This window comes from Somniosus microcephalus, chromosome 6, assembly GCF_052327205.1.
Source record: "Somniosus microcephalus isolate GS21.2 chromosome 6, FLI_Smic_1.0, whole genome shotgun sequence".
Taxonomy (NCBI): domain Eukaryota; kingdom Metazoa; phylum Chordata; class Chondrichthyes; order Squaliformes; family Somniosidae; genus Somniosus; species Somniosus microcephalus.
In genome coordinates this window covers 29,319,619-29,331,993 of record NC_140992.1, presented here as the reverse complement: position 1 = coordinate 29,331,993, position 12,375 = coordinate 29,319,619, and the positions used below count along the sequence as shown (strand labels likewise).

At 38.7% G+C, this 12,375-nt stretch overlaps 1 protein-coding gene across 4 annotated transcripts in view; it reads left to right on the top strand.

The window, feature by feature from the left end:
• Window positions 1–12,375, top strand: part of atp1b3a (ATPase Na+/K+ transporting subunit beta 3a) — a 44,831-nt gene that overhangs the window by 6,401 nt on the left and 26,055 nt on the right. For all 4 annotated transcript variants that reach the window (XM_085989898.1, XM_085989899.1, XM_085989901.1 and 1 more), the window contains one exon: window positions 3,750–3,878. In XM_085989898.1, the coding sequence (XP_085846024.1) occupies window positions 3,750–3,878 (129 nt within the window). The remainder of the gene's footprint in view (window positions 1–3,749; window positions 3,879–12,375) is intronic.

The window sequence follows — 12,375 nt, the reverse complement described above, 5'->3', positions numbered from 1 at the left end:
CTACGTTAAAGGCACTATATAAATGCAGGTTGTTTTTAAAATGTCTTGTTGAATATCCAGTGATCTCTTTAAATGTTAAAATTTAACTGACATTTGGGATGTTGGTAAGGGGAACTCTCGTCTTGCCTGCAAACAAACATGTCTACTGGTTCTACATTATTCCAGTATACTGTATAATGTTCCTAAATATCACATAAATTAATGGGTAAACTATTCCCATTGTATTGCTTCAGTATTTCACTATTCTGAATTGTGTGTTCAATTAAAGTAATGAGTACTGCAGAAATCATTCAAAATGTGTTTTTCTTTTATGCTTATTCTAACAAAACAATCAAGAAATAGCCAATATAACGTTTGCCAAAAGTGATTAACAGCACAATAGCTTTAGATCAAGTCTAAATACTTCATTGTAATTTGCTTCTAACAATACATGGCCAAGAGCTAGAAACTAAAAATGTTGATCAAATTGGATTCACTTAAAATTTTGCTAACAATTAACAAGATTATATTTGAAGCATCTTTGTGGGGTTAATGTTCCAATCCATTACCATATCTATATGATAACTTTGCATCCTATTACTTTTGTGTCAACTTTCCTATTATAAATTCTGAATTCCACATTTATAATGGAAACTGCCCAGAAAAATTGTGAAACTATAATTACACACTCCCACCAGTGGTGGCACTGTAGTGCCTCAGTTTTGCATCTCGTAGCTACTGAGCCTCCGCTGCAGAGAAACGCCAATGCTGCAGTCAACTCTATTTCTCTGCATCCTAATAGTGTGCATTTTGCTATTCAACCATAATATAAAATCAAATTATTATTTATAACTTTAAAATAACTGAAATCTGTACTGGTTCAATTATCCGCATCCTCTAACCCTACTTCACCTGAAGACAATACTTGGTTTTGACTCCCCGTGTGTAATGCCACAAGAGATTGACTCGTTAGATGTAAAGATACCTTTTATACAAAATTATCTGTTGAGTTTAGTGTATATATAAACTAATTTGCAGAAAAATCCTAATGTAAACTGTTTTCTGATGGAAAATAAATTCAATCAAAGTACATATGACAGTGTGAAATTGGTATTTGTGAAGTATTTAAACTTTATGATCTAATACTTTGATAGAAGAAGCTCTGAAGGGGAATTTTATTGTGCTGTTTTTATTTACTTTTGGTTGCGGTTATTTAGGGTTTTTACTCTTTTTAATCCTACAAGTATATTTTTTGTCTCGTAAGGAATATGTTAATTTTTCTCCTCTAAAGATTCTGTGGATCCTGCATTTGTGATGTCTGGTGACATTTTTATTCAATAAATTCACAACTCTAATTTTGAGCTTTAAGTTTCATCAAGCTCCTGATTTCCTAAACTTATAAAAGTGATCTCCAGTTCCTGTAGAAACAACCTCCTGGCTCTCTTTGCATCAATCCCCTTTTTATAATGTTGTTTAACATGGGTCCCAAGTTTATATTTTTCAAACTGAGAATCTTTCCTTGTAGTTAAATTACCTAAGCCCCAGGTCCCCTCATCATCTTGTCCGTATGGAGATCAGAACTGGGCATAAACTCCAATCTCAATAAACAAGTGCTCTATAAAGCTCAATTTATTACTTTTCAGTGGTGTGTCCAAAAATGTTTAGCAGCTGTTGAATAATGTAAGGAACCATTTTGTTATCATGTAAGAGTTTTATGCCATTATGTAAGAAAAATTGTCCACATAAACATTTGTAGTAGGCATAAGAAATGGGATTATAGTGGATTTTGGCACGACGACTCCAGACTGGGAGAACTGAAGGGTAGAGATTTCTATAGTGAATATATGGAGTAATACCAGAAGAGTTCATTTACCACTTCCATGGAATAAATGCATCACTGGTATATGAATATAACAAGATACACGTTTCTTCAGCTGTAAGCTGCAATGCAACTATAATGAGAATGCAACATGTAATGGGGGGAGGAAAGCAAGGTTTTTTTCTTGGACTCCAGATTGCTGAGCTTTAGCCATTCTTTCATCCTCCCGGGAGAGAATATTTTTCTGTGGATTTGATTGAGACTTCTGCAAAAGTGATTTTCAGGCAAAAGGAGCAATATTCGTTCTATTTTATGCCATATAAGCAAACAATAGCTTATTGAGAGCTGAGTGGCCATCAACCTCTTGCTATTCCTCCCACCAAGGCAAAGTGGAATAAATTGTTTTGTGGTTTAGCGAATAGTTGCATTTGATTACTGAAACTGATCTTAAACCTTCTTAATCTTTTATTGAACAAAATTTTAAACCAAGCTCTTGGTTGACTTTGGTCATTTGGCCTACCAACCTTCTGCAGATGGAAACACTAGAAAATTCTGTAGTGAGACTCGTAAGGTATCCAGAAGATCCGGCGCTTTTTGCCTTTTCATACCACTCTCTCTTGTCTACAAACTGGTGTGTGCATTTTTTTATACTGAAGTTCTGTAATCTTGTGATTGTCTCTCAAAATGGTTGCATTCCTGATTCTAAGTTCTGAATCCCTTGTACATCCATCATGACTGGTATTTGGATCAGGCTCTTCGCATTTTCATTCTCCTTAATTAGTCAATTAAGCATAGTCATTGACAAGCCTGGTAGTTTGTACAATATAATAAGTGCCCTGCTTTTACAACTTTAAATCCATAACTTCCTTGAATATATTTTTCTTTTGGTGGGTGTATATGGTAGACGTAGAAAGACTAGCAGAACAGGAAGACAGTAGAAGATAATATTTTTAATGGATTCATATGAGGTAATACATTTTGGGAGTTAAAATAAGGAATGGGAGCAAACACTCAATGGAAAGACACTGAAGAGTATGAATGAATAGAGACACCAAGGGGTTCAAATACTTAATTCCCTGAAAGTGCAGGTGCAGATAGATCAAGCCAACAGCACTTGAGTTTTATAAATGGGGGCATGGAATATACGTGTAAAGAAGTAATACTATTTTAGGCCACTGTTATGAGAGATTTGAGATAATGGGACTATTCCCACTGAAGCAGAGAAGGCTTAGAGGATATTTTAGAGGTTTAAAAAAAATTATGACCAGTTTTGATAAAATGAATGGGGAAAGACTATATCCTCTCAGTTGAGTTAATGAAAAATTTAAAATTGTTACTGAGAATGAAGAGAGATGTTAGGAAAATGTCCTTTATGCAGAGGGTTGTTGGAGCCACAGAGAGTAGCTGACACAAAGACCATTGCATCTTTTAAGGGACTATTGGAGAAGTATTTGAAGTTGTGGAAGGTACAGGGCTTTGGGGAGAAAGCAGGACAGTGGGGTTAGTTTTGGAGGAGTCAGCACAGACATGATGGGTTGAATGGCCTTCTGTGCTGTAAACTTCTTTGGTTCTAACTGCTTGTTTTATTTCCACTTTTATTTTGGTTCTTCATCTCACATTATTTGAAATGTGCACTTGAGTTTAAGCATTTATTCAATGGTACCGATTCCAAATTCTTATCTATTGTCTTTCCTCACCCCTCCTTCCTTCATCTCGGTCCCCACTCCAAAACACAGTGCCCACTGCTGCAATTCTGTGGTTTGCAGTTGTGGTGCTCTGTGAAAAAGCACTTTATATGTTGTCCGGTTCACTGGTAAGTTAGAAATAATGAGCAGTTTTTCAGCCACTCGTGCACTCCTACATGCAGGATAAGTGAGCTGTAAAATGAACATGGGGGGGATGAAAGGCATTTGGAAATTCAAACTAACTTTTTTTATTCCTTTCTGTACAGCTTTGATTTTTCTGTTCTATCTGGTCTTTTATGGCTTCCTAGCTGGTATGTTCAGCTTCACCATGTGGGTTATGCTTCAGATGCTGGATGACTACACACCCAAGTATCGTGACAGAGTTTCCAGTCCAGGTAACTGTTCCATATTGATAATCTTTTGAAGAATGTTTGTCGATAATTAAGTTTTTCAATACTGAACTGAACAATAGATATAATTTTTGTTTTATTAAAAAAAACTTTCACAATTGCATTTTACAAAAGTCAGCTTGGATTAGTAGTAGTGCACTTACCTCTAACCAAGAAGATTGTAGGTTAAAGTCTACTCTAGGATTTAAATACATAATCTAGGCTGACACTTCAGTGCAGTACTGAGGGGGTGCTGCATTGTCAGAGGTGACATCTTTTGAATGAGACATTAAACCAAGGCACCATTCTGTCCAAATGGACACAAATGATCCCATGGCAGTATTCAAAGAAAAGCATCACATTCTGGCTAGCATAGATCCCGCAGCCAACGACACCAAAACAAATGATCAGGTCATTCATCTAATTTGCTGTTTGTAGGACCTTGCTGTGTGCAAACTGGCTACCACATTAGCCTACAAAATAGTGACTACAATTCAAAAGTAATTAATTGACTGTGAAGCAGTTTGGGATGCCCTGAGAATATGATAGTTGCAATATAAATACAGGAAGAAAATATGAATGTGATTGTTATAGGGCTCCTTTTTAAGTGCATAATCTTTTAGAGCTTGCAGCAAGCAAAATATATACGGAATGTATCCACTGAAAACTACGGCGGCTCAAATTAGTTTGCGTAATAGAAACCATGTAGCCCGCTTATCAATAGACTTTCCCAAGTCATTGGGACACATATGAAAGAAAATTAATGGGGTAAGTACCTGGTTACTAAATATCTTTTGCTAGTTTTATGGCATTGAAAACAAAGTGTCGAAGTGGTGAGCTTGTGTATAGGTGGGGACATATAGAATGATCCAGCACAGAAGGAGGCCAATCGGCCCATTGTGCCTGAGCCAGATAATGGGTTGCCCCTATTTTTTCCTCCTCCCCTCCCCACAAAGAAGGGTGCTTGAGATAAGGAACTCGGCAGAGAAAGAGATCAAACATAACTACCTGCACATTGGTGTCAGCTGTGGCTCTCGCCTCTTGAGTCAGAAGGTTGTGGGTTCAAGTCCCACTCCAGGGACTTGCGCACATAAAGCTAGGCTGACACTCCAGTGCAGTGCCGAGGGAGTGCTGCACTCTGAGGTGCCGTCTTTCGGATGAGACGTTAAGCCAAGTCTGCTCTCTCAGGTGGATGTAAAAGTTCCTGTGGCACTCGAAGAAGAGCAGGGGAGTTATCCCCAGTGTCCTGGCCAATATTTATCCCTCAACCAATTTAACAAAAACAGATTACCTGGTCATTATCACATTGCTATTTGTGGGACCTTGCTGTGTGCAAATTGGCTGCCGCGTTTCACGCATTACAACAGTGAATACACTTCAAAAGTACTTCATTGGCTGTAAAGCGCTTTGGGACGTCCGGTGGTCATGAAAGGCGCTATATGACTGCAAGTCTTTCTTTATTGTTTTTCTAATGTGCTGTTCTACCATTGGTCCTGTTGATTTATCTATTGATTAGTCTAACATCATTCCAGAGAGTAGTTCAGCTTTTACTTGCTTTGTAAGAGTAGGCACTTTGCTGTTGTCTTCGTTTTCTCCTCTCTGCCCCCACACACACCCATAGAAGAAAAAGACAAAGCAGTAAGTTGCAGAAGTTCCAGCTTGGTATTCCAAAATAAATTGTGATAATCCCTTGTGTATATGGCAATAAATGTGCTACAAGTAATGAGTTACGGTATCTTTCCACACTTATACAATAGTCTTCATATTGATTCACTATATATAAGAAGTGAAGAATTTGATGCTTTGCTTTTGACAGTTATATTTTGTCAAGCCCCTAGTTTTAAAAAATAATTAAAATGACTATTCACAATTTAGTTTGAAGGATTTCACTGAGCATTCAGTGACGATGTATATTTTAATATAAACCTGTTACTTAGAGTAATAAGAGTTCACAAAATATCCATTGGTCCATTAACCTTCATATTCCCCAGGAGTGAAATAGCATATTCAGTAAGTAAATCAGTGACGATCCAGAGTATCTGAACTGACTCTCCAGTTTATGCTTATAGAGGTGCAATCTGTATTTCAAATACTAAAGATTTTTTTTTCTGAAGCCCTTCATATCTCTGCTACTCTACTCCTTTTAAAGTTTTATATTTAGTGTATATGTCCTCTCCCCTCCTTTTATTCTTCCTCTCAAAATATCATTTTGCATTGAGTTTCATCTGACATCGATCTGCTAACCTATCTGTTCTCCTGAAGTCCTATTTTTGTCTGCAAATTCTGAAATTGTGCTTCATAGACCCAAGTCATCATAGTTATAAAATAAAAATACCAGTGGTCCCACCATTGACCCTAGGGTACATCACTGTTTACATCCCTAGGCCTGAAAAACACCATTAATCACTACTGTTTTCTGCCCTTTAACCAACTTCCTATCCATGTGTCTATACTCCCTTTAATAGTATATGTGGTAATTTTATCAACAAGCCTCTTATGCAGCACCTTATCAAATGTCATTTGAAAATCCATATATGCAACATCCGAGGCATTTGCTTTATCAATACACTCCATTATTTTCTTGAACTCTTAGATTTGTCAGACGCAACTTTCTTTCTACATGATCTTATTGAATGGCGGAGCAGGCTCAAATGGCCCACTCCTGCTCCTATTTCTTATGTTGGCCATCTTAAATTGACCAATTGTCTTTCTGGGTGAATATTAATTTTACCCCATATAATAGCCTCTAGAAGTTTATGCACTACTGATGTTGAGAGGATTGGTCTGTGGTTATCTGGTGTATCTCTTTCTTCCTTTTTGAACAGAGGTGTTAAATTGGCAACTCTCTAGCCCTCTGACACTTCTTTAAGATTATGTTTAGAGCCTCTGCTATTTCCTCACTGACTTCTTTCAGCATTCTGGGATACATGCCATTGGGTCCTGTTGCCTTTTCCACTTTTGAGTTTTACCAATTTATTTTTCTGTACTACTTCCTTATCTATAGTTACCCTATCTAACTGGTCCACCTCCTCCCTTTCATTCCCACTACCACAATCTTCTATGAAAACAGTGGCACAGTACTTAATATCTTACTTCATTCTCCATAATATTTCCTTTTTAATCCTACCCTTTAACTATCCTTTACTTTTTATGTGCTTATATAAATCCTTTACTAATTCCCTTTTGTTACCGGCCAATCCTGCTACCTCCTCTTAACCACACTTTTTTTTAATGCTTCCCCTCTATGTTTTCTACACTCTGCTTGAATTTTCTTTTATGTTATTAGCCCTAAATTTGTCACATGCCCCACTTTATAGTCAAATAAAAAGTCTAGGTTCTACCCACTTAAAAGAACTCTAGCTTTTGCTGTGCCACTTTACTTCTTGTGTGAATATGTCTAGTCTGTACCCTACTCCCCTCTTGTGTTTGAATGGTTCCAATAGCTTGTGCACTGTCTTAGTGGCCAAGTTTTGGTTCCAGTTTATCGAGGCTCGTTCCCTTTTTATCTCGACACATTGTAGACACACCTCCCCTTCTTTGCCAGTTACCTTATTCTCACTTCAGTCTACTTTTGGATAATTAAAGTTACTCATTATTCTAGACTTATTCCTGCATTTTGCTCCTAATTTGTCTACTTAAGTCTTGGTCTCCATCTCCTTTTCACTGTTTAGTAGTCTATAATATACTCCCATTAGAGTAACAGTACTCTCCTTATTCCTTAACTCTAACCAAATAGATTCAGCTTTTGCACTATGTACTAGTGTGGTAATGGTAACTTTGATTAACAATGCCACACTTCCTCCCTTTTTCCTACCCTCGTCCTCCTGAATATTTTGCAACCAGGATTGTTAGCTTCCAATGATGCCTAAGCCATGTTTCTGTTAATGCTTTTATATCAGACATTCTCATTGTAATTTGTGCCTCTAGCTCTCCAACTTTATTCACAATACTTTATGCATTAATGCACATGCAATTCAAATAACCTTCTGTCCGTTTTGCAATTTAATTCGTTCTGTCATCTTTCTAATCTGTTTTTCTCTTTCTACACGCCTTGTCTCTTTTGATGCAGTTTTCACTTAGTTAGTCAAATCTTACAATTTGTGGTCTTCGAGATGCCAGTGAAATATTGTCTGGGTGCAAACCAAGTGGTCATATTTGCCAACAGACTGAGTGATTGGGAGTTAGGTTAATACTAGATTTTAAGTAGGTACAGTCAATTTAGGGCTAATAACTGGCTGATGCATGTTGAGACTACTTATTACCGAAGAAAAATGATAGATGGGCTGATTTTCCTGCCTAGCTAATTCTGAATGAAGAGAATTCCTGTCCTAGAGGAAATTAAATTACCTGGTATTTACAGCAGAGAAATGGCCATTTGGCCCAACAGGTACATGCCTGTGTTTATGCTCCACACAAGCCTCCTCCTACCCTTCTACATCTAACCCCATCAACATATCCTTCTACTTCTTTCTCCCTCGTGTTTATCTGGCTTCCCCTTAAATGCATCTTTGCTATTCGCCTCAACTACTCCTTGTGGTAGCGAGTTCCACATTCTAACCACTCTCTGGATAAAGAAGTTTCTCCTGAAATCCCTAGTGGATTTATTAGTGACTATCTTGTATTTCTGGCCCCTGGTCCTGGTCTCTCCTGCAAGTGGAAACATCTTTACGTCTATCCTATCAAACCCTTTCATAATCTTTTAGACCTCTATCAGGTAACCCCTCAGTCTTCTCTTTTCTAGAGAAAAGAGCCCAGCCTGTTCAATCATTCCAGATAGGTACACCCTCTCAGTTCTGGTATCATCCTAGTAAATCTTTTTTTCACCCTCTCCAGTGCCTCTATATCCTTTCTGTAATATGGAGACCAGAACTGTTCACAGTACTCCATGTGGCCTAACCAAGATTCTATACAAGTTGTACCATAACTTCTCTGCTTTTCAATTCTGTCTCTCTAGAAATGAACCCCAATGCTTTGCTTTTTTTGAATGACCTTATTAAGCTGCGTCGCTACTTTTAGTTATTTATGTATTTACCCCAGATCGCTCTGCTCCTCTACTCCAGTTAGACACTTATTTTCCAAGGAGTATGTGGCCTCCTTATTCTCCCTACCAAATGTACCACCTCACACTTGCCTATATTGGAGTTCATTTGCCAATTACATGCCCATGATATCTTCCTGTATTTTGTTGCATTCTGTATTAACCATACCCCCAATTTGGTGTCTTCTGCATATTTTTGAAATTGTACTTCTGATTCCTGAATCCAAATTGTTTATGTAAGTAGTGAACAACAGTGGTCCCAGCACTGATCCTTGTGGAACACGACCACCCACCTTTTGCCAGTCTGAGTAAATTGTCAGTAGTTTCTGGCAAAACAAAAACCGAGTCCTCAACAGATAAACTGTTATCCTACATTACAACAGTGACTGCACCTCAAAAGTACTCAGTTGGTTGTACAGCGCTTTAGGATGTCCTGAGGTCTTAAAGGCGCTATATAAATGCAAGTCTTTCTGTTTCTTTGTCAGAGCATCTTCCTCGAAGAATAATTTTGTTCAGAGTCCTTTGCTGTCTTACTAATTGGCAGTTAGTAGCCCATATTAGGGAGAGGAGAAAGGAGAAAAATTAACTTTCACAATTTGCCAAAAGATCATGCAGCCCAGGGCTTTCAACATTATCTAATGAAACTCCTGTTCTTGGATGAGAATTTTTCATTGAACAAGTTCGTTCACTCTGGAAAACTGTTAAAAAGCAGCAGCAAAACAACTGTTATATCCAGGTTCAGCTTAGTCAGGCAACTCCGACTCGAGGCAATTCCAGACAATTGCCCTTTTTGTTCCCACGGAAGTTGTAGCTCGGGAGCAAATGTTCTATAAGTAGGGCCAGCAAGGCTCAGCCAGAGAGAGCCTGCTGCTGCTGCTTCCAGTGACTCATCCTGTCCTGCCTGCCACCATTCCATCAGATGTTCATTTGGAAGGGGTTTGCATCTGACTTCTGTAGTAATTGGACCATAGTCTCTACCAGCTATGCATCCAAAGAAACAATGAGAAAGCTCTTTCAACTTTAAGGAACCTCTTCAAAATTCTTGGCATTGTCCAAAGGATTGTGTACTCTATTCTGTACACAAGCTGCTAGTGACTGGTGCTATTGAAGAGATCACTCCAGGCCAGGAAAATTCAGTTCTATTCCATTATTTTGTAGTCCTGAAACGTGTAGGGAATTTTGTCTACCTTGAATCTCTGCACTTTTATAATGCCTTAATCCAGAAGGAGAAATTTAAGACAGATCATCCAAATGGTCTTCAGATTGGGTAGTCGTCTGATCTGATACTGACTTAGTGTCTTCGCCAACTGCTACTTGATGGTGGTGGTCGTAGTAGCAGCTTTGTTCATGCAAGAAAAATTTGATGTCTACTTAGATTGGGATGACTGGCTAGTCGTGAATAATGGCATGATGTGCCTAGTCTTTGGTAGGTAGTCACATGCGTTGAGCACGAGTGATTTGACAGGATAACCCTGAGATAGCAGTCAGAATACGATTCCAGCAGTCAGTGTGGGCTCGGTCATCCTCCAGGAAAGTGTTCATATTAAAAGTGCATAACGCCAATTGGAAGCACTTCATCCACTGATGTCAGGAACACTGCTTCAAGCTGTTTGGGAGCAGTGTGCCAGAAATTGTCAACTGCATATGCTAGTAAAAGAGGCTTTCAGAGTCCATGTTGCTGCCATTTCAGCCTACCACCCTCTGGCAAATGAGATAAGGTCATAGTGTTCTGCATAAGAAAAGTTGGCTACTATTTCAGAACTCCAAATTGTTTTAACAGACTTAAGTTTAGTTCTGAATAAACTGTCAAGCTTTGAACCTATAGGTTCTTGTAAACTGAAGCGGTTTGCCTTCAAAACTGCTGCTTTGATCCGTGCATTGGCATGCAGATACGGCAAATCCAATTCACTGGGCAATACGTGATCCGGATTGAGGATAGGGCTGTTCAGCAGCCTCCCCCCTCACTCGTGCCAAAAATTACTTTCATTGTCAGCTGTCTTAGGAAATTGGTGGACTGAAGTTTTATCTACTCTCATGGTTTCAAGAGGAGATGCCATATGGTCAATTTACACTGGGCATTATACTATGTAGACGGTACAAAAAACCTTTGCCGCTCTTTCAGTTTTATTTCCCTAATGTCTCCAACAAATTTTAATTCCTCACCTACAGTATTTGTACATCTGTGGTATGTTTCCTGATTCAACATTGAGGTTGATTGAATGAATGTTAATTGCCTACTGTTTGTAGCATTTGCCATCTTTTAAGTACAGACTTCATATAAAAAGCTCTGTCCTGGCAACACCTCTTTTTCTGACCTGGTATGGCTAATTGTAGCTTACTTTGTTTTTGTGTATATTATATATGTAAAGTCTGTGGGTTGTGCAGTTAATAAATACACAGACTTCAGAAGTAACAAACAAACAGGTCTTTACTATTCGAAGGTCCGGGCGAATCTGCCCAATAACTCCTGGCACAACACTTATATACTGGTGTGGTCACTATCGGTATTAAAGTATACAGAAGCCAAACAAATAGTGCCACACCTAAAGTAGTTCCCTTAAAGGTGAACGGTTACATTCAATAGTTCCCTTAAAGATAGACGGGTACATACACTACAATCCTCCCTTTTTAGCTTATTACTTACAGAGTCCCCGTTAAACATACATATCTTCAACTTCCTATAAAACAAATTACAGATATAATCTCGGTGGAGTCAATGTCATATAAAACAATTTACAAATATAATCTCGGTGGAAACAGTTCACAGGTTCCGTCTCTGCGGAAACAGTTCATAGATTCAGTCTCTGATCTTGACTCGTTCCGAACAACATTTCTTTGGTGTAGCCGGATTACCTGGCTAGCGTGACTCCTCCATAGCCTTTTTCTTGACGTAACAGCTTGAACCTTCGTCCTGTTGAACCAGCAGTGCGGACTTTTACAACCAACTGGCTGTCTTGACATTTTCCAGTTTTTCAACTAATTTAGCTCCTTTCGTAATGTCCCGCCTGGAATGGTAGAAGTGCTAATATTTTAGACAGTTATTATCTTCTGCTTCTTCTTTTTCTTTTCTGCCTTTTTGAAACTCTCGGAGCTCCTTTCTCGGCTGCCAGCTGTAGCGCCACCAACTCTCTCTGTTCCTTAGACCTTAAGTGCTTCCTCCGGATTTCAGCACTTTGAGAGTTCTCATCACAAGCTGGGCAGACCACATCCTCGTAATATTCAGTGTCACTCAACAGGTCATGGTAATATTCGGGTTCGTCCTGAGTTAGGCCAGCGAGAGAGACTTCTTCTTCCTCCTCACCCGTCTGGACGTTAGCTGACGGTGGTTCCTTCCCTAAACATCTTTCTTGAAAAGCCTTCTTCATGCATTCATATTCATCCCGCTCTTCCTGGGTTATCTGCCATTCCTCCACGACGGACCTCATTTGTGAGTTCAATACCTCCCTTTCCATCGGTAATTGCGTT